Source organism: Mastomys coucha, unplaced genomic scaffold, assembly GCF_008632895.1.
Source record: "Mastomys coucha isolate ucsf_1 unplaced genomic scaffold, UCSF_Mcou_1 pScaffold3, whole genome shotgun sequence".
NCBI lineage: Eukaryota > Metazoa > Chordata > Mammalia > Rodentia > Muridae > Mastomys > Mastomys coucha.
Genome location: NW_022196909.1, coordinates 42,560,059 through 42,585,240, shown reverse-complemented (window position 1 = coordinate 42,585,240; position 25,182 = coordinate 42,560,059). Strand labels below are relative to the sequence as shown.

At 50.5% G+C, this 25,182-nt stretch overlaps 4 protein-coding genes across 4 annotated transcripts in view; 1 reads left to right on the top strand and 3 right to left on the bottom strand.

Moving 5' to 3' along the window:
• Positions 1-25,182, bottom strand: part of Tspear (thrombospondin type laminin G domain and EAR repeats) — a 224,462-nt gene that overhangs the window by 40,547 nt on the left and 158,733 nt on the right. The window contains exon 2 of the mRNA XM_031346936.1: positions 22,272-22,492. Within this exon, the coding sequence (XP_031202796.1) occupies positions 22,272-22,492 (221 nt within the window). The remainder of the gene's footprint in view (positions 1-22,271; positions 22,493-25,182) is intronic.
• On the bottom strand, positions 2,658-3,191 carry LOC116074392 (keratin-associated protein 10-8-like). The gene has a single exon (XM_031346970.1). It carries the CDS (start codon positions 3,187-3,189, stop codon positions 2,743-2,745), a length of 447 nt encoding a protein of 148 aa, XP_031202830.1. The 5' UTR covers positions 3,190-3,191; the 3' UTR covers positions 2,658-2,742.
• Positions 13,911-14,513, bottom strand: LOC116074391 (keratin-associated protein 10-3-like). Its single transcript, XM_031346968.1, has one exon. The coding sequence runs from the start codon at positions 14,511-14,513 to the stop codon at positions 13,911-13,913; it is 603 nt and encodes a 200-aa protein (XP_031202828.1).
• Positions 25,116-25,182, top strand: part of LOC116075376 (keratin-associated protein 10-8-like) — a 24,517-nt gene continuing 24,450 nt past the window's right edge. Inside the window, exon 1 of the mRNA XM_031348504.1 lies at positions 25,116-25,180. Within this exon, the coding sequence (XP_031204364.1) occupies positions 25,116-25,180 (65 nt within the window). The remainder of the gene's footprint in view (positions 25,181-25,182) is intronic.

Below are 25,182 nucleotides of genomic sequence, written 5' to 3'. Positions count from 1 at the left end.
GCTGTGTAAGAAAGCTAGCTACCTACTCACTCATCAAGAGGCAAATCCTACCTGGTACTAGAAACCTAGCCAACGACTCAGGGCTAGAGAAATCTAATCCAGCATAGTCCCTAACTACATTCCAAATATTTATCCTTCTACCCCAGATAAATGCCGTTCCAACAGTCTCTGTGGCAGCCCCACCCCTTCGTCTTCCTTTCACCGCCTTAGACATTGTGCATTTAGGACCATCCTTCAGAGTCCATCCTTGACTCCTCACAAAAGCACCCACCCTTGGAAAGTGGGTGGAGGAATTTTGGCACTGCGAAGAACTCTGCTGTGACCCTCCTACAGCTCAGGGCTGATTCTATCAGACTCCGCCTTGTCACAGATAGCCACGCCTCTCTGCCCACCTCCTGCTAATAGCCACGCCTCTCTCTCCAAGTTCCAGTGACACCGGAAGTCCCGCCTCCAGAGACTGAAGATGAAGCTGCTGATTGGGCCAAGTTGCTGACGAACTTCGGGGAGGGCTTTTTGCTTTACCTATCTATCTGTTTGCTTGTAACGAAGAGAATTCAATGAATGACTGCGGACTGAAAGCATATCATGTGTTGATCTAATTTTTTTCAAACCCTTCCCGCATTTCCGGTACACCAAATTATTCGGGCCTTGACCCCATTTCCAGAAAACCCATTCGGATGAGTGGCTGCTGGCAGCCATATTCTGCTGGTGCCTGTGATCTGTGACAAGGTACGATCAGCAGCCACTGTCATAGCACACCAAAAGACACCTGGTGCCACCACTTAGAACAGCAATTCTCAATCTTCCTGACACTGCGACCCTTTAATAGAGATGACCCTCCCCGCAACCATAAAACTACTTCATAACTGTGACTTTGCTACTGTCATATAGTCGTAATATACACATCTGCGTTTTCCAATGGTCTTAGGTAACCGCCATGAAAGGGTTGTTTGATCCTCAAAGGGGTCGCCACCCACAGCTTGAGAACTGCTCACTCCGCGCTCTGTCATAAGATCGCACTGGCAGTCACCACCACAGCCAAGCCCAAAGATACCAAGTGCCATCTGTTACCGAGTCGGTGATTGGTAGCTCAGGCACATCAGTGGTGCCATTGTGACTTCAAGGGCTACCATCTGGCACCGCACAGACCCAGCATAAGATGCCAACATGGAGACACCTGGCACCTCGGCAAAGGCCACCATGGGAGGCTGTCTTGTCACATAGCACCCAGGTAATGTGTCCCCGATGAGGTGGCCTCCGCTGTCCCTGCTGCCAAGTGGACTCAGGAATCCCTGTAGAGACTCTGTCATCCTCTCCGTGACCAGTTAGTTCTATTTGCTCTGCCCGTGTAGTTCCAGGCGACAGTTCTCAAAGACCTTCAGCAAAGGTGAGGCCATACTTGCCCACGTTTGGATGTCAGGTCCTCCTGTCTCCCACGGGCACGCTCCCTCACCACTCTGGGTTGCTATGGCCACTCCAGGCTTATGGCCATCTCTATCTATTGCACACCATGCCTTATCCTCCATCTGTAGGTGGCCAGACCACGGCCAGGTCTCTGTTTCCTACATTCTGGCATTTGCTTAGCCTCCCCAAGCTCATGGATGATCAGGAAGACAGAATGCCACGTTTCCTCACAGTAGACCCTGTGGTTGCTGGGTCAGAGGCCAGAATCCCCTGATCTTTATCACACACACACACACACACACACACACACACAATGGCAGGCACAGGCAGCAAGAAGGGGTTGCTTTATTCAGAGCCGAAGTGTTGCTCAGGGCAGGAACCAGTATGCTGAGTTTCTGCTCCTCACAAGACCAGCAGCAGAGTACAGAATGAGGGGACAGGAGCCCCAGGTTATATTTGCACCCCATAGCTGCTCATACAGGTCCAGAGTCAGGTGCAAGCCTCACAGAGCCAGGTGCAGAGCCCAGTAGCAGGTTCTGGCCCAAGCCAGAGATAGAGCCCAGAGGCATGTGTAGGCCTAGAAGCCAGGGCCAGGCTCCAGAACGAGGTGCAGAGGCCAGAGCCAGGTGCAGACCCAGGAGTCAGATACAAGAGCCCAGAGCCAGGTGCATGCACTAGAGTCAGATGCAAAGCACAGAGCCAGGTGCAGGCCCCAGAGCCAGGTGCAGGCCCCAGAGCCAGGTGCAGGCCCCAGAGCCAGGTGCAGGCCCAGGAGCCAGGTGCAAGAGCCCAGGAGCCAGGTAGAAGAGTCCAGGAGCCAGGTGCAAGAGCCCAGGTGCAAGAGCCCAGGAGCCAGGTGCAAGAGCCCAGAGCCAGGTGCAGGCCCAGGACCCAGGGGCAAGAGCCCAGAGCCAGGTGCAAGAGCCCAGGGCCAGGTGCAAGAGCCCAGGGCCAGGTGCAAGAGCCCAGGGCCAGGTGCAGGCCCAGGAGCCAGGTGAATAGCCCAGAGCCAAACGAAGGTCCCAAAGCCAGATGCAGGCCAAGAGCCAGTTCACTGTATGACAGTTACGACAGAGATGGGACAGAAGAGGTTTTATTGGTGTTCAGAGGCCAAGAGTCACACAGCTGAAAACAGGATCAAGCCAGCCAGATTGCGAGTGGGTGAGGTGGTACAGCCAGCCAGCACTTCCAGAAGCTGAGGCAGGAGAGTAACTGGGGGACACCCCTGGCTCATGACCTTGCAGGGCTGGTGAAGGAAGAATGGGGGTGGGGGACAGAACACCCAGTATGGCCATGGATCAGGGAAGACAGATGGAAGTCAGGCTCCCAGGTAGACACTCAACAGCAGGAGGAGGAAGCCCCGCAGCAGACAGGCTTGCAACAGACGGGCACACAGCAGGATGCCTGGCAGGGGGAGGAGGTGCAGCAAGCTGGCTGGCAGCCCGAGCAGATGGAGACACAGCACACTGGCTTGCAGCAAACAGGTGTGCAGCAAAGGGTCATAGAGCAGGAGGGCTGGCAGGGGGAGCAGGTACAGCAAGATGGCTGGCAGCTAGACTGCTGGCAGCATGAGGATGTGCAGCAGGAAGATTGGCAGCAGGGGCTGGACACACAGCTCACTGGGGTGCAGATGAGGGTTAGGCAGGGGGCTGGGGCACAGCAGCTGGGCTGGCAGCAGCTGGGGGCACAGCAGCAGGGCTCACAGCAGCTCTCTGGGCAGTCATCCACCTGCCAGGAGGAGTTGGTGCGAGCGTCAGAGCAGACAGACATGGTGGAGGCGGCCATGGCAGGGTTGGCTGGGAGCTGGGAGTGTGTGTGTTGAGTGACTGTGTGAGTGTTGAGGGAGTGTGTGTGTGAGGTGCTCCAGGCTCCGGGCTTTTATCCTCCAGGCATGTTTTGCTGCTGGAGGCTCTGCGTACTTCCATTTCCTTGTCCAGTCTGGAGGGTGCTCTGCTGGGCTCAGTCATTAACTTGTGTTTTGGCCGCTCACTCAGCTTAGGCCCGTGGCTTGGAGACACCAGTAACGCGGTCCCCCTGAGCTGTTTGTCCCCCCTCTATCTTGTGGTCACTTGTCACGGTTTTAGAGATGACCCTTGGCTCTCGGGAAGCATTCTGTGTCCCCAGACTCTGACCTCAGCGGGGTGGCCTGGCTGGCCTGTGGCAGGGAGCCGAGCAGGGTAGAGCTGGTCCGGATCCCGAATCCTCACCGCAGGTAATGCCTCTCCTGCATCCCAGCATCCTCTTGCCCACTCTTTTTTTTTTTTTCTTTTTTTGAGATAGGTTTTCTCTGTGTAGCCCTGGCTGTCCTGGAACTCACTCTGTAGACCAGGCTGGCCTCGAACTCAGGAATCCGCCTGCCTCTGCTTCCAAATGCTGGGATTAAAGGCGTGCGCCACCACCGCCCAGCCTTGCCCACTCTTGAGATGTGCACAGAGTAGCACTGTGGGCAGAGACAAGGTTGAGACCTCACACAGCTGAGTTTCGCAGCTGACATGAGGGCGTGGGAGGTTGAGTAAGGCCACTGTCACCAGAATCTCCCACGCTGTCCTGGGGTCCAATAAAGTGACAACCGAAGAATCGAAGGATGCACACAGAATGCGTCCTTAGAACCAAGGGCCATCTCCAAACCCGTGACAGGTAGACACCAGGTAGAGCGGGCAGGCAGCCCAGGGGGACCGTGTCCCAGGTGTCCCTCAGCCGCAGGCCGAGGCAGAGTGACCAGTCCAACACCATAACAAGCTTCTGCAGCTTTCATTAGGCTCAGATCATTCCCTTGTAACCAAAGTCCCGCCCAAACCCAAGTGGTTCTTCTGCACACAGGGCACTCTAGGGTCCGTAACTGTCAGCCATAACCATCTGTCTCCCCCCATTCCCCAACAAGTGACGCCGAAGACTCAGTTTACTGGCAGAGACCTCAGGAGTGTGAGCAAGAGGACAGCAGTCACAGGAAGTCCCCAGTGGAACACAGGGAGCCACCAGGAGCATTTGCCCCCCGTGGAACACAGCAAGCCTGGTGCCACAGCCTGGTAATAGGAAATCACAGTGTACAGACTTGTCTGACAGATTGAGCGAGCTCAGGAAGTGGGGATGGTGCATGGGATGCTCCGAGAAGCTGCTGTATGCCCAGTGGGAGTCTCAGCACTTCCTGTCCACTGTGGTTTAAGTGTGAAATGTCTCTATGAGGTTCACCGTGTGTTTGAACACTTGACCCACAGTTGGATGCTCTTGGTGGAAGGTCACAGCGGGTAGGGCTTGGGGGGTTTGAGGTCATATGCTGACTCTCCTAGCTGGAGCTCTGCCTCTTGATCCCTAAGATGTAAAATGCCCAGTTACACATTTCTTCTGCCATGCCTTTCCGACAGGACTTGTGAACCCTCTCCAACCAGGAGCCCAAGCAAGCCTAGCTTCCCTACGCTGGGAATTCCCTAATGATGGCAAGAAAATGAACCCCCACTAAAAATCAGATCGGGGTGGCACTGTTGTTACGGTTCATCTGACCCTGTGGTCAAGCCTTGGAACTGGTGTGTAGGAGGAATGTGGAAGAATCTGGGGCTGGAAAAGTCCTGGAATATTGTAAACTGAGCTTAATGGGCAATTCTGGTGGTAGGTCAGATGATCAGATGTCATTGAAGACAGTGAAGACATGATTCAAGAGATTTCAAAGGCTAGGGCTCTTCTGGGACCTGGGCTCAAGGCCATTCAGGGTTACAGTCTGTTAAAGGGGCTGGCCACGTCCCGGAATACTGGATGGGACTAAGTTAAAAATTAGTGGACTAATTTGTTTGATGAAGGGAATTTTAAAGACAGCCTAGCATCAGGCTGTGGTATGGTTGACACTCGCTGTCTTTGTCCAGGTTTACAGTGAGGATTCTGAGCAGAAAGCAGAGCGGGGCAGATGTGGAGAATGAGCGAGAAAAGGTGCCGCTGAGTGAGAAAATGTGCCACTGAGTGAGAAAAGGTGCAGCTGAGCATTTAAAGTCTCCAACAAAGCAGCTGTCAGGGTATAGCAGATGCCAAGAGAAGCAGTCGTAACTACAGAAGAGATAGGTGCACATAAGGAAAAACTCCATACTATGAACTGGGCAGTAGAGAGGAGGCCTTGAGAAGAAGAACATGCCCACTCCAGGGCAACAACACCATCTATGTTCCCTCTGTACAGGTCCCCAGAGGCCACTGTGGATGTGGGGAGAGAGGTCCTGAAGAGTTCTTTTTATTCCATTTTGTTCCCACGCAGAAACTAGGCCATAAACCACTCGCTATTCATCCTATGTGTAAGGTACTTTGCTTCCCGGGTTGCTCTGAGGTGAGAAGCAGAAATCTCTGGTTTAGCATCTCACAGTAAAACAGCGGGAGACTAGGGAAAGCCTTGATAGGGAATTGAGCTTTTCTAAGTCTAGAGAGGGGGAGGGAGGCCTGCCTCTGCCCTTTGTTCTCAGCACTTGTGTGGCTCTCAGAGCGTGTGTTCACATGGTAGAAAAAGACCACTACGAGTTTGCACATAAATTCAGGTCATAAATCGAATAAGGGGTTTATAACAAAGAATGTCTACATGCATATCCACTAGGAACAATTATCTGGCTAAACATCCATCATTTGTCACTAGCTTACTAGTTCATGGAAAGTTAAAGGCCATAGCTAAGCCATCCTTGAAGTTTTGTATAGATAAACCCAGTCAATATCTTATCCCCTGCTTTCGCACCCGTGGTCCTGTGGTGTTTATCTTCTTTATGACCTTCAGTTAATGGTTTCTTTAACCTATTTGAAATGTGCCCGAGGTTTTAGAAGTCTGTTGTTATCTCAGAAGCAATTAAGCAGTTCTGTGATAAAAGGGGCTGGAATGCCTTTGTCTGTGTCACCAACTCTGAAACAATGGTGACCCCAGCATGCTAGCTGTTTCTGCAGAATAAACACTCTTTGTTTTTGCATACTATCTGAGTCTGGGGTCTTCCTTCAGTGAATTTCAGACCCTTACAATCCAAGCCAGGTCTTGAGCTGAGAGCACAACCTGCCATCATTGCCTGTATAGTCCTGTGGTTTTAGGCATGCCTTGCACAAGAACTGCCAAGTCATGGAGCACTTGCCAAGGCTCCAGCAAGCCTCTGAGGCCAGGCACTGTCCCCACATTAGCTAGTATGGACCATGCAGGAAGCTGCAAAGGTGAATCCCAAGTAGTAATGGGGACCCAGGGAAGTCCTAGAATACTGTAGGGGGGACCCTAGCAAGTTGGAGATGCCAGGAATGTCAGAACTCTGTTGAGGAAAGCTGCAGGCATGGGGCGGGGCTTGCCAAAGCAAGAGAGGCATACTGCAGGCAATAGAGTGGTAGGCATGGCTAGTCAGGATACTAGAGCCCAGGCAAGGACACGTGAGAGTATGATCCTGGACTCAGAGCTGAGGGAGTTTACCCTGCTCGGTTTTTGCTTTTGCTTTGGCAAGGCCTTTCTGTGTCTGCTTGTCTCCATTCCTCCTGTTTGGATTAGGAATATTTCTGTGTGGGAGTATATGACCAGGGTTTGATTCCAAGGGGACACACCAATGAGTGATTGTCTTGCCTTGTCGCAAGATTTTCCCTGTCCAATGACATTAGTGCAGAGGAGATCTGTGATTGGACAGGGAAAAGGGGACAGAGCTAAGAGTTGCACAGAGAGAGAGAGAGAGAGAGAGAGAGAGAGAGAGACAGAGAGACAGAGACAGAGACAGAGACAGAGAGAGACAGAGAGACAGAGAGACAGAGACAGAGAGAGAGAGAGAGAGAGACAGAGAGACAGAGACAGAGACAGAGAGAGAGAGAGAGAGAGAGAGAGAGAGAGAGAGAGAGAGAGCATCTCAGAGAGGAGAAAAAGGAAGATGGTTGTGGTTGTAAACCCGCTTGGCATTTACCAGCCACAAGTAGTTGTGGTATTGTAAGGTTAAATTAATTGGGATAAAGCTTTTATCATTATCAGTTGGCTCTGAATTTACTGTATTGGTACCTTGTAAATTGTGATGTTGTAGATACATAAATTTGATTAGTTAATTAAGCTTTAAGAGTCTTGATTTTACAGAGTTACTGGGTACTATGATATGTAACCGCGAGGTTGGCAGTTTCATTTAGTTATTGGAATGTAGGATAGCCGACTACGTGGGTTGATGGCTGAGGAAGAACTAGTGGCTCCCAGGACAAAGGAGCCAGATGCTGTGAGGGCTGGCTGGAGAGAGTTGATGGTGGCAGCAGCTCAGGAACATGAACCCATCTCAGAGAGCTGGCAGGTTCATTTTTTAATATTTCCTGCAACATTGCCATTTCAAAAGAGACTTTGGACTTTTCATGGTCCTGAGACTGTGGAGACACTATGGGGAGTTTTGAATTCGTACTCCATGTATTCTGCTTTGGGGGTTGGCCATGAGCCTTTGGGGACCAGGGATGGAATGGCCTTGACTGGAATGGCCTCCTTGGGCTCCTGTGTTTGAACATTTGATCGCAGCACCCGACTTTGGGAAGGTTGTAAAACCTACTGGATACCAGATCTAGCAGGAAGACATAGGGTGCAGGATGGGGCTTGAGGGCTCTAGATGGGCTCAGCGCTGGCCCTGAGCTCTGTGCTTCCTGGTGAGGAGCCATGAGGAGCCTGTGAAACACACATCCCCACCCTCCTGGGTTCACATTGCTATGTTTTATCCACTGTAATGGACTGAAGCCCTTTCCAATGAGAAGACACACACACACACACACACACACACACACACACACACACACACACCACACACACACCCTTCACTTGTTGCAGCTAAAGCAGTCAACTCAATATCTATTTAGTCCTATCACCTTCTAAATTAAGTTCTATTTAGGTAAAGAGAACCTGGCACAGAGAGGTTTAGCAGCCTGTCCTTGGCTGCACAGTAAGGTTCCAATGTAGAAGGCGGGAAGTAACACAAGGAAATGTAACCCTAAGCAACTGGGTTTAAAACTCCCCTTGGGGGCAGGGAAAAACAAATTAGCACCATGGAGCCTCCCTCCTGATGGCTTCAAGGACAAACACGACAGTTCCTCCAGACACAAGGGAAAAAGATAATAAACAAGAGTAGGCGCCTCACAGCCACCAAGCACAAGCATACCAACTCAGTCACAAGAGAGAGAGAAAACACAACCAGGACAAAAACAATCGCCAAGAGATGAGGTGGCTTAAAGAGAATGACCCCCCCACAGACTCATGGATCTGAATGTTTGGTCTCCTGGTGGACTGTTTGGGAAGGATTGGGGGCGTGGCCTGGCTGAAGGTCACAGTGTGCCACTGGGATGAGCTCTGGGATTTCCAAAGCCCATATCACTCCCAGTTAGCTCTCTCGGCCCCATGCTCCTGCATTGAGACATGGGCTCTCAGCTACTACTGCTCCAGCACCATGCTTGCCTGCCTGTGTGCCTGTTGTCATGCACCCCTCCCCCCTCCACAATGGTCACAGACTCCTGGGAGCCCCATGAATTAAATGCTTCCTTTTATAAGTCATCTTGGTCGTGGCGTTTTGTCATGACAATAGAAAACTAACCAAGACAAGGAATAATGGTTATAGAGCTAGAAGGATGGATGGCTGCTCTGCTAGGAAACCAGGGTTCAGTTCCCAGCACGTCCATCACGTGCTTACACTGGCCTGAAATTCCATCTCCAGTGGATCCAGCATTCTGTTCTGGATTATATTCATGTTCATAAACACACACATGCATTTTTAAAATCTTATTTTAAAAAGGAAAAATAATTGGGGACTATATCCATGTACATAAAAAACACCCACAGACACAATTTTTAAATTCTTTAAAAAGGTAAAAAAATACTTATTGGAGACACTGTCTTAGCTGAATATGCCTAGGAGCTGAACACCTGTGCATGAGAACATTGCTCTCTGAAGGGCTCCAGGTCACAGGCCACAGAGGCAGCTGTACAATCGATGTGTTCTACAGTGTTCTTGACAGCCTACGTGCCTATCAACGGGCATGGATACAGAGGGTGTGCAAGCGTGCCCAGCCGAGCTTCTATCCAAAAGGCAGTGAAAGTTGTGCTGTTTTTAAGGAAATGGCTGTCACAGGGAGAGTCCCCTAAGGGAACCCAGCCAACTCTCAGAGAGATGAATATTGTAAAATTCGATCCCATTTGAGGTGCCTAGACTTTATATACCGTTACGGAAAATCATGTACACGTGGATGAAAAGCGAACGGGAATGAAACTGTCTGGGGAACAAAGGGGATTCATTGGAGGGAGAGAGGGGAGGGGGATGGTGGGAAAGGATATACTACATGTACAATATACTCTATGTGTAGTTAAAGGCTGGGTCTGAGAGTTCACTCTGGACAGGTGTCGGGAGGTTTTCAATTAGCAGCCAGAAGGGCCCTGTGTTCGGCAGCTATGAGCTCTGGGCTGAGTCCACACCGTCAGTGCCTCTCCCCCAACCCCAGGGTGTGGGGGTGATGAATGACCAAGTGAGCAAGGTAGAACCTCATGATGGGGTCAGTGATTCTGGTCACGCTAGAGGGTTGGAATGTGGCCTGTAACCGTGAGTTTGAAACAGACCCCTGAACACATCTGACTGTCCCTGAGCTGGCTTCCAGCTCTTAGCGCTAGGAGGAACCCATGTTTGTGGTCTAAGGCCCCAGCTGGTGGCAGTCTATCTTGTGGTTAGACTAAAAAGGCAGAGGCAAAGCCAGCAGGAAAACTAAGGTGTGGGGCTAGTGGGGCACGGAGACATGACCCAAGTCTCAATCAGCAATGACCTTGGCTGTAAGTGTGACGTTCAAATCGATTACATGGTGTGGTGAGGATGGTCCTAACGGTGGGCTCCAACATTACACCTGCTGCTGACAGGACAGCAACCAGTGACATTCAACCCAGTGAAGTGATTGCGTCTCACATATAGTGTGCCAGCATGTTTTCTGTTCCTATAACGAAGCGCCCAAGGCTAGGTGCTTATGAAGAAAGGAGGTTTATGCAGTTCACGTCTCAGGAGGCTGAAAGCCCAGCAGCATGGTCCCAGTTCTGTCCCAGTCTCCTACCAACTGTGTGATACCATGGTGGATGCCAGCCTGGAAGGAGGTCCCGGGAGGAGAGGGGAACCTCTGAGGTGAGAAGGAGTTAGTCCTGAGCTTCACCATGGACCTCTAGGCACCACCCCAGCAAGGACCAAGCTCCAAAGACAGACTCTGGGGACACCGTCCAGCCACATTCAAACAGTGCCCAGTGGAAAACCTAGTTATTAAATCAATTCCTCCTGTTTGTGTTTCTGTTTTCAACCTGGCACTGTGGGGTTTGCCCTCGTGTAGGCTGGGACCTGCTGGATAGTTCTGTGAAAACATATCAGGTACCCAGGTGTCTTAGTCAGGGTTTCTATTCCTGCACAAACATCATGACCAAGAAGCAAGTTGGGGAGGAAAGGGTTTATTCAGCTTACTTCCATATTGCTGTTTATCACCAAAGGAACTCAGGACTGGAACTCAAGCAGGTCAGGAAGCAGGAGCTGATGCAGAGGCCATGGAGGGATGTTCCTTAATGGCTTGGTTCCCCTGTCTTGCTCAGCTTGCTCTCTTATAGAACCCAAGACTTCCAGCCCAGGGATGGCACCACCCACAAGGGGCCCTACCCCCTTGATCACTAATTGAGAAAATGGCCCACAGCTGGATCTCATGGAGGCACTTCCCCAACTGAAACTCCCTTCTCTGTAATAACTCCAGCCTGTGTCAAGTTGGCACACAAAACCAGCCAGTACACCGGGTGAGCAGAGAATCCTGTAAGGCGGCAGAGCCGAGCCAGCCGGCCTCAGGAACTTCCCAAACTCCTCAACATCAATAGCTGAAAATCAACATGAACTCACTGCTCAGAGCAAAGCCTGCATGAAAGAGACCATGTCCCACACAGTCGCTCAGTCAGAGTAAGCGACCGCTTCCAGGACAATGCATGGGCACAGGGTCTCCCCCACCACGGCTGCTTCGTCCATCTAGGAATGGGGTTCCTGCACCCCGTGCTCCCTCACTGTTCTGACTCACATTTCTGAAGGGCATTCTTGCGTAACTGCAGCTCTTGATGATGGGGAAATGAGCTTCATTTCCAGAACTCTCCCAAGAGGGAACGGCCATCTTTCAAGGCCAGGATCAGTGGCTGCCCTGCCCAGCAAATGAAGGCTTATATGGAATCTGAATGTGTGGTCGACCACTCTCAGGGTGGCAGGTTCAGTCCTCAGAACAGATCAGGCGCTGGGCAAAGGGAGGACTCAGTGGGACCCATTGCCTGTCCCTCTCCTCTAAGTTGCGTTCAAACTTGGAAGGAACTTGACCAGGCCCGTGTTTATTATTATTGAAAGGGGCTGTCTCTTCAGGTAAGGACCTGCAAGATATACCACGGCAGCCAGTGGGGTCTGGGGCTGCTGGAACACGGAGCCATCTGCCCATCGATTCCTATAACTCCCATAGTTCCCATTCTGCTGACAAACTCACGTCTTAAAAAAAAAGAATGATTTGATTTTTATGTGTGTTCGTGTGTGTTTGTGTATGTGAGTGTTTGTATGTGAGTTTGTGTAGATGTATATGAGAATGTCTGTGTGTTTGTGTATGTGTATGGGTGTGTGTCTTTGTGTGTAGGTGAGTGTGGGCTTGTTAATATTTGTGTGTGTGTTTGTGTGTGTGTGAATGTGGGTTTGTGAATATTTGTGTGTGTGCGTTTGTGAGTGTGCATGTGTATGACTGTGTATGTATGTGTTTGTATATGTGAGTGTGTGTGAATGTGTGTGTTTATGTCTGTGAGTCTGTGTTTGTATGTGTGTTAGTGTGTGTGTATGAGTGTATATGTGAATGTGTGTAAGCATGTGTGTGAATGTGTATGTATGATTGATTATATGTGTGAATGTGTATGAGAATGTTTATGGGTGTGCGGGTCTATGTTTATATGTCTGTATGTGTGTGAGTGTGTATATTTGTTGTGTGTGTGTATACGGCTTATACAGAGTGTGTGTGTTTGTGTGTATAAGTGCATGTTTGTGTATGTGTGTGGATATGGGCACATGAATGTTTGTGTGTGTGTGTGTGTGGTTGTATGATTTTGTGTGTGGTATGTGTATGTTTATCTATGTGTGAGTGTTTGTGTGTGTGAATCTATATGTTTGTGTATGTAAATTTATGTGTTTGTGTATGTGAGTGTATATATGAGTGTGTGTGTTTCTGTGTATGTGAGCATGTATATGAGTTTCTGTGTTTCTCTCTGTGTGAGTGTGTATATGAATGTATGTGTTTCTGTGTATGTGAATATCTGTTGTGTGTATAAGTGTTTGTGTGAGTGTGTATGCGTCTCTGTGTGTTTGTTGTATGTATAAGTGTTTGTGTGAGTGTGAATGTGTCTCTGTGTGTTTGTTGTGTGTATAAGTGTTTGTGTGTGTGAGTGTGAATATGTGTATTTGTGTGTGTGTGTGTTGTGTATCTGTGTATGTCAGAAGACAACTGGCTTAAGTCAGCTCTCCCTTGCTACCTTGAAGGATCTGGGAATCAATCTCAGGTGGGCAGCCACTTCCTGAGTACCTCAGCCCCACGATGATGTCACTAGCCCACTGACCATCTCTCTAGCCCCCAACCTCGTGTGTTCTGGGTGGTGCTCAGGAGGCACAAACGGCAAATCTAACAAAGCTGGTCATGGCCCTAGTGCTTCCAGCACTTCATCCAAGGTCTCCAACGGAGCTCTGTGAGCACCATGATTCAGCCAAAAAGGACGAGGCGCGCAAGGAGACAAGCCACCAGGAATGAGAACAGGTAGAAACTTCTGGAAACAGAAAAGTGAATCCCAGAAATGACCAATGTAGAAGTGATCAATCAAATTGGAAAGTGAATAGGTGCAGAAGCTTACAGAACCAGACCAGCATCCCAAGCTCTTACAAGACTCTCATTTTATTTTACAAGATATTGAGCAGAGGGCAGCGAAGACAAGGGTGCGGGGGGGGGGGTTGCTGAGTGGCTGAGGGAGGTCACAGAGAAGGAGACCCAAGGTCCCTTTAGCTCTGAGGCCTGCACAGGGGGACAGGAGCACAGAGCAGGGGGTCAGTCTCCGACAGAGCCTGGCTGGCCTAACTATGGCAGGTGTCTAGTAGCCCCGAAGTGTCTCCCTAGAGTCTGCTAGGTAGGGAATACTTCAGAAGAGCTAGCCACACACAGAGGGGACAACCAAATAGCCAGTGGGAAGGCAACATTGGATGCAGCTCAAGGCCAGGATCCCAGAGAGAGCGACTCATGCCACATGAAGCCTGTTCCCATGGGTGGCCAGATATTCTGGCAAGGCCTCAGAAGGTTGGCAGGACACACGGCTTGTCAGCTGGTCACAGGATAATAGCCGCTGTCAGGCCCGATGAAAAGGGCCTGACGGGAAAGTCAAAGCAAGAGATACTGGGAGCTGAGCAGGGAGACATGACTGTGAGGCTGAGCCCAGTTGTGGGAGCAAGCTTGCTTGGCTCAAGACTCTGAGGATATCAGACCTGCACCTGGGGGACTCCAAAGCATGGGACAGGCCCTCAGCAGCTGGACTTCTGGCCACAGCAGGCCTGTCTGGAGCAGGCAGGGCGACACAGCAGGGACACACAGGAGGCTGGGCGACAGCAGCTGGGCTGGCAGGAGGAGGCACAGCAGGAGGAGGTGGGCACACAGCAGGCAGGTCTGCACACAGGGCGGCACAGCAGGGACACGCTGGAGCAGGGCTTGCAGCACACAGGCTTGCAGCACACAGGAGCACAGCAGGAGGGCTGGCAGCAGGAGGAGGAGCCAGAGCAGATGGGTGTGCAGCAGACAGGCTTGCAGCAGAGGGTCACACAGCAGGGCTGCTGACAGGGGGAGCAGGTGCAGCAAGCTGGCTGGCAGCTAGACTGCTGGCAGCATGAGGGTGTGCAGCAGGAAGATTGGCAGCAGGGGCTGGACACACAGCTCACTGGAGTGCAGACAAGGGTCAGGCAGGGGGCTGGGGCACAGCAGCTGGGGGCACAGCAAGGAACACAGCAGCTGGGTTGGCAGCAGCTGGGGGCACAGCAGCTGGGTTCACAGCAGCTTTCTGGGCAGTCATCCACCTGCCAGGAGGAGTTGGTGCAAGCATCAGAGCAGACAGACATGGTGGAGGCGGCCATGGCGGGGTTGGCTGGAGAAGGGTGAGTGTGTGTTGACTGAATGTGTGTGTGTGTGTTGTATGTGTGTGAGGTGCTCTGGGGGCCGCCTTTATACCCCTGGGCTGCTTGTATTGTGTTGTCCCTCAGCTCCTGGCTTCCTTTTCCTGGTTGTGTTTGGAGTCGGCCTGTGTCTGTCAACAAAGACTGCTGTCTGGTGAGGCTCTGGAGCTGTTTTTAATCCCTGGGCGAGATTTCACTGAGATGCTCAGATTCCGTGGGAGGCAGGGATGGCAGCAGCCAGGTGACATTCTCGAGGTGGCAGTCATGGTTCTTTTCTCAGAAGTCTTAGTTCTTGAGGCAGCTTGTCTGACAGAGCAGAGCCAGAGCCGGGGCACCCAGGGTGTGGGCTTTGAGGGTGGCAGCATGTGCTCCTAAACTGTTCCATAGGACTTGCTGTCTAGGGATGCCTCCGGTTGTCAGTGGGAACTCGAGGATTCCTTCATGTCTGTGACAGGCCCCCCCGGGAGTCTGCCTGGAGCTGAGGTTGGCTCCCAGAGGGTATGAGAAAGATCCGGGTCAGGCTGGAGAGATGGCTCAGTGGTTAAGAGCACTGACTGCTCTTCAGAAAGTCCTGAGTTCAAATCCCAGCAACCACATGGTGGCTCACAACCATCTGTAATGGGGTCTAACGCCCTCTTCTGGTGTGTCTGAAGACAGTTACAGTGTACTTACATGTAATAAATTAATAAATCTTTAAAAAAAGAAAGAGAGAGAGAAAGATAGGTAGGTAGGTAGATAGATAGATAGATAGATAGATAGATAGATAGATAGATAGATAGATAGATGATAGATAGATAGATAGATGCGGGTCTGGCATCGAGGCAGTGACCATGAGATGGATGCCTTCCGGCACATTCCATGTTAAGTTCTTCGGGAGCCCCCGCTGTGCCCATGGTGTGTGTGTGTCCTTTGCCTCCTCTGAACTCTGGCATTCTCTCCTGTTCTCAGGTCCTCAGAGCTCCTGTGGCCTCATGGACATTGTGAGTTCCCTCATTCAACACAACTCCACTAAAGAACACAGACATGGACACTGAATTCCCTTACTCAACACAACTCGGCTAAAGAAAGCAGACACAGTGCCAGGACAGTTTATTCACCAGAACCTTGGCCTGTGGAGCTAGTCATGCTCAGCTTGGCGCCAAGCCTGGTGGGCACTCAGAGTTCTGGTTACTTAGCATTCCATGGTCCCTATACTCCGCCACATTTCTGAGGGTTGAGGCAGATCCTCAGGGATACTCTGGGCTGCAGAGTCTCCAAATAGCTTCTCGCTCTATTAGGCACTGTCTGGGACAGGTGGGCGGCAGGGCTTGGAACCTCTATGGTTCTGATGGTGGAGTGAGATACTGTGCTAAGAGCCTCCATGCTGCACAGGGAATATCCTGTGTATTGTACGGGTGCATCACCTATCCATTCAAAAGTCTATGGCCTATGGCTTAGGCAGGAAACAGAGGTGGGACATCTGGGAGAGAGAAAGGATTCTGGGCTAGAACCAGGTCGAGAGATTGGTCCTGGATGATGTAAGGAGACAGACCTAAGGTTTGGTAACCAGCCACGTGGCAGAATGTAGGTTAAAATAAATGGGTCATCTTTAGTTAAGATCTAATCAGAGATCTAGCTCTATGGCCAAGGTATTTGTAAATATATTTGAGTCTGAGTCTTACTTCTGGGAGCATGGGGCTCAGGGGTAGAACCGGGCCTGACTCCTACCCCGTGCAGTCAGATGGAGAAGTTCCATTTCAAGCAAAGGCTGAACATTATCAGGTTTATTGAAAGACATTGATCTTCACACCCGGGGAGTTCAGCTGATGAGATGGAGCCCGCTTGGTAGATCTGCAAGCCTGGTGTTACAATGAGAAAGCTTAGCCCAAAGCCAGGGAACAATCCTGAAAATTGCCAAGGGAACCCTCAGAAAAGCAATGGCCAGCCTTGGCAAGATACCAGGAGGCCAGAGGCCGCGGGTGAGAATTAGAGACACAGCAAAAGCATTTCAGAAGCTAAGGCAAAATAGAGGCATCCTGATAAGCAAAACCAAGAGACTCCGCTGTCGACAGAAGCATCCTTCGGGGGGGGAAAAAAGCGGCAGAGTAAAGAATGGGAAAAGATTTTACCAGCTCCACATCCAGTAGAGGGCTAATATCTAAAACATATAACATGTGTAGATCTAAACAGAGTTCTAGAAGATGAAACATAGATGCCCCCCCCCCAAAAAAAAACATTTAGAAAAGTCCAACATCCTGAGTCATCTGGGAAACGTAAATCAAAATGACTCTGAGAGTCCATCGTACACTTGTCAGAATGGCCAAGATCAATAAAACAAGTGACAGCTCATGCCGGTGAGAATGTAGGGGGAGGGAAACACTTACTCATTGCTAGTATATGTGAGAACTTGTATGGCTACTTGTCTGGCAGCTCCTCAGGGAGCTGGGAATAGGTCTATCTCAAGGTCCGGCTAGACCCTTCTGGGGCATCTGCTCAAAGGATGCTTCATCCTACAACAGACACACTTGCTCACCCAGGTTCGCTGTTGCTCTGTTCATAATAGCCCCAAATTGGAAACAGTTTAGATGTCTGTTGGTGGATGAATGGATTTAAAAAAAAAATGTGGTACATCTACACAACTCAGAACTCAGCTACTAAAAAAATGAAACTATGGGGGCTGGAGAGAGGGCTCAGCTGTTAAGAGCACTGACTGCTCTTCCAGAGGTCCTGAGTTCAATTCCCAGCAACCACATGGTGGTTCACAACCATCTGTAATGGGATCTGATGCCCTCTTCTGGTGTGTCTGAAGACAGCTACAGTGTACTCATATAAATAAATAAATCTTTAAAAAAAATGAAACCACAAAATTGGCAGGTAAATCGATGGAGCTGGGTGTGTGTGTGTGGGGGGGGGAAATCATCCTGAATGATGTAACCCAGATCCAAAATGGCAGGTATGCTATGTATCCACTTTTTGTGTGGAAGTGAGCTGTTAGGTCTTCAGTAATCAGGATGAAACTCTATCACCACAGAGGTTATGTATGGGGAAAGAAATCGGAGGGAGAGGTATACCACAGAGGGGGAAACAGAGTCTGTGGTTATGGATGGACAGGATGGGAAGGAACGGGGGAATTCGTAAGTAGGGAACGGGGGTGGGGTGGGGGAGGGACGCAGTAAGGCGCGGAACACAAGGAGGGACAACTAAGACTCAGGACCATTCAGGGGAATCATCTGGAAACCTAATCCAGTTGAAGCTCATATATATGTGTGTGTATATATATATATATATATATATATATATATATGTACATATATATATACACACATATATATATATAAGCTCATACATATATATGTATATATATACATATAATATGCATATATACACACATATATATGCATATATATGCATGTTATATTTAAATAGAATCACCAAATAACTGGACAGACAAAACCCCACCTAGGCATCTCTTGCCACCATTCCCAGTGGGTTCACTGGGAATGGGCTACATCTAATTGAGTTGTTGGCCAAAAGGGGCCCCACCAGAACCCCCAAATAACCCACGCTATTTCTAAGGCGATTGGTTGTTCACCAGCTACTGATGGTAAGGCCCTGTTGTTGAAGACAACACTTAGATAACTCAGCTCATTGAACATCTCGTGGAGACGCTGAGCCTCCCTAGAGCCTTCACCCTGTTGGATAGTGCCCATGGTACTGGAAGGCGCTCTGCACACTACCAGAGGAGACAAGTAGACAGCAACCCGGCTACAAACCCGTCAATCGACAATGGTGACCTGCCCGCAAGATATGCTGGGGTACTAGCGGTCCAAAAGCTATGGGAGTGACCAACCACTGTCTGATTGGACTTAAGGCCCGCTCCATGAGATGGCGATGCTTTGGTGGCCAAGAACCTGAGTCTAGACAGGCTGTGGACCTAGAGGCAAACCAAGTGCTACTGGTGTGCTAAAGGAACACACCGATGAAGTGACTGCTAATGACATCCTGCGTACTCGTAGATCAGTGCCTTGCTCGGCCATCATCAGAAAAGCATCTTCTGCAGCCGATGGGAACAAATCCAGAGACCTACAGCTGGACAATGTGCAGAGAATAAGAGACCTCGGAACACTTGGCCCTAAATGGATGTGTACATCAAATCCCTTCCCCCGGGGCTCAGGGAAATACAGAACAGAAAGGAGGAAGACTGTAAGAGCCAGAGGGAACGGGAGGAGATGGAGGACACCAAGGAAGCAAGGCCTACTAGATACAACAGGAAAGGTGCACATATGAACTCACAGAGACGCTGGCAGCATCCACAGAGCCTGCACGGGTCCAAGCTACATGGGGTCCCAGGGCTGACAGGGAAAGTAGACATGGATCCCCACCCTAACATGGAGCCACACCCCTATACATATGTATATATGTGTGTGTATGTGTGTATATGTGTGTGTATGTGTGTGTATATGTGTGTATGTGTGTGTATGTGTATATGTGTGTATATGTTTGTGTGTGTATATATGTGTATATGTGTGTGTATATGTGTGTATGTGTGTATGTGTGTATATGTGTGTGTATGTGTGTATGTGTATGTGTGTATGTGTGTGTGTATGTGTGTATGTGTATGTGTGTATGTGTGTGTGTGTATGTGTGTATGTGTATGTGTGTATGTGTGTGTGTATGTGTGTATGTGTATGTGTGTATGTGTGTGTGTATGTGTGTGTGTATGTGTGTATGTGGGTATGTGTATGTGTGTATGTGTGTGTGTGTATGTGTGTGTACGTGTGTATGTGTGTATGTGTATGTGTGTATGTGTGTATGTGTGTGTGTATGTGTATGTGTGTATGTGTGTGTGTGTATGTGTATGTGTGTATGTGTGTGTATGTGTGTATGTGTATGTGTGTATGTGTGTGTGTATATGTGTGTATGTGTATGTGTGTATGTGTGTGTGTGTGTGTGTGTGTGTGTGTGTGTGTATTTTACCTTACAGGTCTTTTCCTCATACATTATGGTTTCCAGCTTTGTGTTTTTATTGGATTTCTCTCTGTGTAAATGTGTGTGTTTCTGCATCCGTATGTGTTCCTTGTGGGATGTTTTTGTTTCGGGAGTGTTTCTTTTTTGTTCGTTTTTTCCCTATTCTGGTTTTGTTTGTATTTATTTTAACTTATTCTATTCACGGAGGGTGACTGAATCCACAGAAGTCAACAGTCCAGAAATAATCAGGAGATATCCACCACAGATCAAGAGGCCATCGTCCTTCATGGCAGGCGAGGCGTGGTGAGCCTGGAGCAGCTGCCCTGCCACACCCTCAGTGAGGAAGCAGAGAGATGCACACACGCCGGTCCTCAGCTCATTCTCTCTCCGGCCCATGGAATGGAGCCACCCACATTCATGATGGCTCTTCCCTCCCCAGTCAGTCCTCCCTGGATGATGCCAAATCCTGTCAGGTGACTCTGACCCCTGACCCTCACAGTGCTCAGGAGCATGAGCTGACGCACAGTTGTGGGCACCTGTGCTGAGAAAGGCCTTGGGTCAGGTACTCGTGCAGGCTGAAGCACAAGGAAGGAAAATATAGACCCCAGTGGGAACAGACCAAGAAGAACCCACACCCACCCTCAGGACCTCTCCTGAAAACCAGAAGAGGGGGTGACACATTTAGAGTCACTCTGAGGCATGCGTTCCTCTCACAGTACCCTCAAAGACAAGCATGCAGACCACCATCTCTGTGACGTGGATGAAAAGTCCTCAGAAAATCCTTTAATAGAGTCCAGCCACATAGAAATGGATGGGAGTGTGGATTTCTGAGTTCGAGGCCATCCTGGACTACAGAGTGAGTTCCAGGACAGCCAGAGAAACCCTGTCTCTGAAAACAAACAAACAAACAACAGAAATGGACAGGAGCTGTGGGTCTTCAATTGTCGCATAACCTTGGTGCTAAAGGCTTCATGCTGTTGGGTGGCGATGGGGCTTTAGGAAGTGGAAGTAAGTGAGATGTGCCCTTAAAGGGGACGCTGGGGACGCTGGGACCCTGGCCTTCCTCTTTGCTTTCTAACAGAGTGGACGGATTCCTGTTACACTCCTCATCCAATATCAGAAGACTGTGGGAATAACCTGGTGGTACTTTTAAAGTCACAGACTTCCTTTATGACCCACAAATTCTACCTCTAGATCTGTCCCCAGGAGCAATGAGAGTGAGTCCACACAGGACATGACTCTTGACAGCGACAGCAGCAGCAGCAGCCAGAAGAGCCAAGGGTCCATCGGCTGCTGATCAGAAAGTCAATAGAATGTGGATAATGTACAGTCACAGTGGGAGGTTATTCAGCTGTGACCACCAGGGTGGCTGTGGTGGTACATGCTACCACATGGAAGAAGCCATGAGGACATATATTGAGCGTTCAGTCATGAAAGTCTGGATATGGCAGGGTGGTGGTGGCACACACCTTTAATCCCAGCATTTGGGAGACAGAGGCAGGCAGATTTCTGAGTTCGAGGCCAGCCTGGTCTACACAGTGAGTTCCAGGACAGCCAGGGTGATCCAGAAAGACCCTGTTTCAAAAAACAACAACAACAGAGAGAGAGAGAGAGAGATATTGAGAGAAAGAGAGAGAGAGAGAGAGAGAGAGAGAGGAGGCAGGATCATGGGGTTTGTCAAAGAACACAGGACATATTCGGTAGTCAAATTATCCTAAAATCGATTGCAGAAATTCATGACACACCAAAAACCACTGAGCTGTGCACACCTATAATTGTAGCATCAGGCACTGAACTGCGGAAGCCTGCAGCCATACAGACAATCATCAAGCTGTAGCATCAGAGACTATCCTAGTAACCATGGAGATGAGTCATCACGGAGCTGTGTCAGCCTGTGACCCTGGATAGCCATCAAGATGTACATAGATAACCTGGTTTGTACCAGTAACCCCGAGGCAATGTTCCGGACTGCATCGGCAACCAGCGACCTATGCCGAATCTCAGCTAGAGCAACAACCACTAGGCTACCCAAACCAGGGACCATGCGGACAATTGATCTGTACAACCGTCACCACGGCAGCAACCGTTGCGTGTCCACGCCAATGGCTATGTTAGCAACCAGTACACACTCAGGACTATGCTAACAACCAACCATTGGGTTGTACAAACTCTTGACTCTACCAACAACAACATAGGCTTTGAAAAACCTATCATGGGTTTTCAACATATCTGTATAGTGATAGATGTCTTGATCTATATTAACAACCACAGAGCCATGCAAATCCATGACGATACCCACACCCATCAGGCCGCGCAAACCTGTTCAGATACCAACAACCACTGGGCATTTGCAAACCTGTGTGTATACCAACAGCCATCAGGTTGTACAAATCTGTGAATGGTCCAGCAACCACCGAGCCACATAAATCCATGACTGTATATACCATTCGCCATTAGGGCTCCACAGACCCTCGGCTATTTGTCAACCATCAGCTGTGCAAACCCATACATGTCATAACAACGGCCCCACAAGGCGGTACAAACCTGTGACCGCACCAACAACCACTAGGCCCCAGGTTGCACAGACTGAGCCAGCACATTGGTCTCTGATGAGGCTGTGATGTGAGCAAGGAAGCCAGCCCCTCCTGACCCGAAGTTCCTATGACCAAGAGTCTCTCTGTGGTCTGGATCTGCCTGGCGCTTTCTGCGGATGCTGGGAACATTAAGAAAGAAAGTCAGGCCACCCTTAGCAGAAGAAAAACTGCCACTGACCTTGGGTGGAAGGTTGGGAACCCTCAAGGTGACGACGATGGAGAATTCTTCAGGGAAGAGATCGCAGCTGGAGAAGATCCTAGAGGCAGGGAAGCTCGTGGTACGGGGCTCGGGGGCTGAGAACTGGAGGCCCCGCACACCCTCCGCCTGCACCATCCGGATCCCACTTGTAGCTCCATTCAGAGGGACCACCTCTGCCAGAATGTCCAGGGGACGGAGGTCTGCAGCAAGGACATAACAAGGGCGCAGGGGTTAGGTCATGGCTGCGCAACGGGACAGCCGGAGTGGCTCATTTACAGAGTCTGCGTATTTTCAGATTTTACATCACGAAAGCTCTGTCGGGGCCACAGTAGAGCCATGGTGTCGGGTTGTGAATCCCAAACCGAGTAAGCAAACGGGAAATCTGGGATGGTGCACAGGAGCAGACCTCCGTGGCTGACTCATGGCAAGAAGCAATCACCACAGGTAGTGTTGGGGCTGTAGCTTGGACACACACGGACACACACACACACACACACACACACACTCACACATGCACATGCGCGTGCATACACACACACAGCGGGGGACTGGGGGGGGGGAGAAAACCATCTCTGAGGACATCTACAGAAGCAGAGTCAGACAGTGATGGAGGCTGGGTTTGCCACTCTCCTCACGGCCACGGAGTGTTTTAAAGTGCCCTACATAAGCCTCACTGTGCCTTTAAAAATGTCCCCTTGCCTCAGCCTTCTTGAGCTCGCCCACAGTTTACCACTGTGCGTGTTCCCATTACATTCTGTCACCGCCCTTCGGAGACACCTGTTACTCCGATTGTCAATATATGCCTCACTTAGCCCTGGGAGCAGTGAGCAAGGCTATCCTGGTTTTACCAGTGAGGAAATGAAGGCATCTAACACCAACGGTGATTCTGTCTCCCCTTTACATCCATGAGCGAGAGGGATCATGGCAGGGTGTGCTCCACATGGTAGCCGAGATCAGTCAATATCCGAAACTGTGCCGAGGCAAGGATGTCTGTCTCGCCACAGGCCCATAGTGCTGGGGCTAGCCCATCATCAACTGACTCCTCCAAAACCATGAGCTAATTGAAACCTTTCCTTTCTCTCAGTGAATGACCTTGGGAATTTCATCGCAGCACTGGTGGCCAACCAACTCACAAAGAAAAGGCTAGGTGCTCACACAGAACCTGGCTTGCTTCCTGGGTGGCTCAGGAAACGTCGCTCCCGCAGTAGAGCACACAGAAGATGGGGCCGGGGCTTCTAACCACCATCTGCCGGAGAGCAGGGGAGCTGGCAGTGAGATGGACCAGACAGAGGCTGGTCAGCCATGGACAAGGTAGGAAGAGCTCAGAGCGAGCCCCGGGCCACGTGAGGCAAAGGAAACAAGGAGCCAAGGAAGAGACCAGAGAGGAGTGGGTTTACTCTTAGATGTAGTTCATAGTTCAGCGCACAGTGTACAGTGGTCATGCGGATTTTATGAAGGCCGACTCCAGACAGAGGATGGAGCTCCAGGGGAGCGGGGGCAGGGTCTGAAATGATGGGCGGAGCTCAGCCAGTAGAGGCTTATGGGTATGGTTCCTACAGGCCTTGCCGTGCAGGAGACTGCGGCCCCACACGAGCCCGAGCCCCCGCATGACTGGGAGAGCGACAGGTGGCCCATGAGTGGTATTGTACAAGTCAGGCCTCTTCTCAAACATCAAGGTCACAGGAAGGAAGGGCTGATGGTCACGAGGCCTTTCCCGAGCCTGTGACAACGGTGCCGACTCCTGTATGTGGTGAAGCCAGTCCTGAGGGAAAGCAACGGCCTGCAGGAATATCTGGGTTTGGTGACAGGCTTCGGGGTATGCTGGCCTGTTCCCAAGCTGATGGCCTGAAGGGCGAACCCTCTGGAGATGCTGGGTGTGCGTTCTCGGCCCTGCACATGGGACTGTATTTGAGAGTCGAGTCTTTGTAGATGACCAAGGTATGGCGGGTCACTAGGTGGGCTACATTCCAGGGGTGGTCTTATAAAGAGGGATAATTTGGACTTAACCCACGGGGAGAAAAGCAGAGGTGAGGGACAAGGCGCAGAGGCAACAATGCTGGTAGCCCTGGGAGTCGGGTGGCCTGGGCAGGCCCCTTGGCTCAGACCATGCAGCACTGGCACTCAAGATGGACATCATTGCCGGGCGGTGGTGGCACATGCCTTTAATCCCAGCACTTGGGAGGCAGAGGCAAGTGGATTTCTGAGTTCGAGGCCAGCCTGGTCTACAGAATGAGTTCCAGGACAGCCAGGGCTACACAGAGAAACCCTGTCTTGAAAAAACCAAAAAAAAAAAAAAAAAGATGGACATCATTATCCATGGTGTGGGGTGGTGACCCCCAATTAACCATACACTTCAGGTACTCCACTGCATATGCTGAGGAAACTGATACATCCCTGCAAGGAAATCCTAGCTTTGCTACCATGAAACCTCACGGGCCCTCCCTAACTACCACCACAGAAATCCAGACTCTGAACCTCGCCCAAGAGGTCCTGGGCCAGGAGCGATACATGGCCACCTGTCCCTCCATCACCATCAGTACCTCAGACCTGTCCTGCCTTCCCTGCAAACAAGCCAGGACGAAAGCCCATGTGATCAGCGTGGACACAACTTGTCAGTACGAGAGTAAACACGAGGCGGAGCTCCAGCAACACGTGGAACCACGCCGGAAATCAAAACAGGAACAGGGCCAACAGTAACCAGGAAGGAGGGCTCACAGGCTGGGCCGGGGAGGACTATACTATAAAGGCAGCTTGTCCTGCCCCTGACACATGAACTCACACATTCAGTCAACACATACTCACTCTCCTCCAGCCACGCCCGTCATGGCCGCCTCCACCATGTCTGTCTGCTCTGACGCTCGCACCAACTCCTCCTGGCAGGTGGATGACT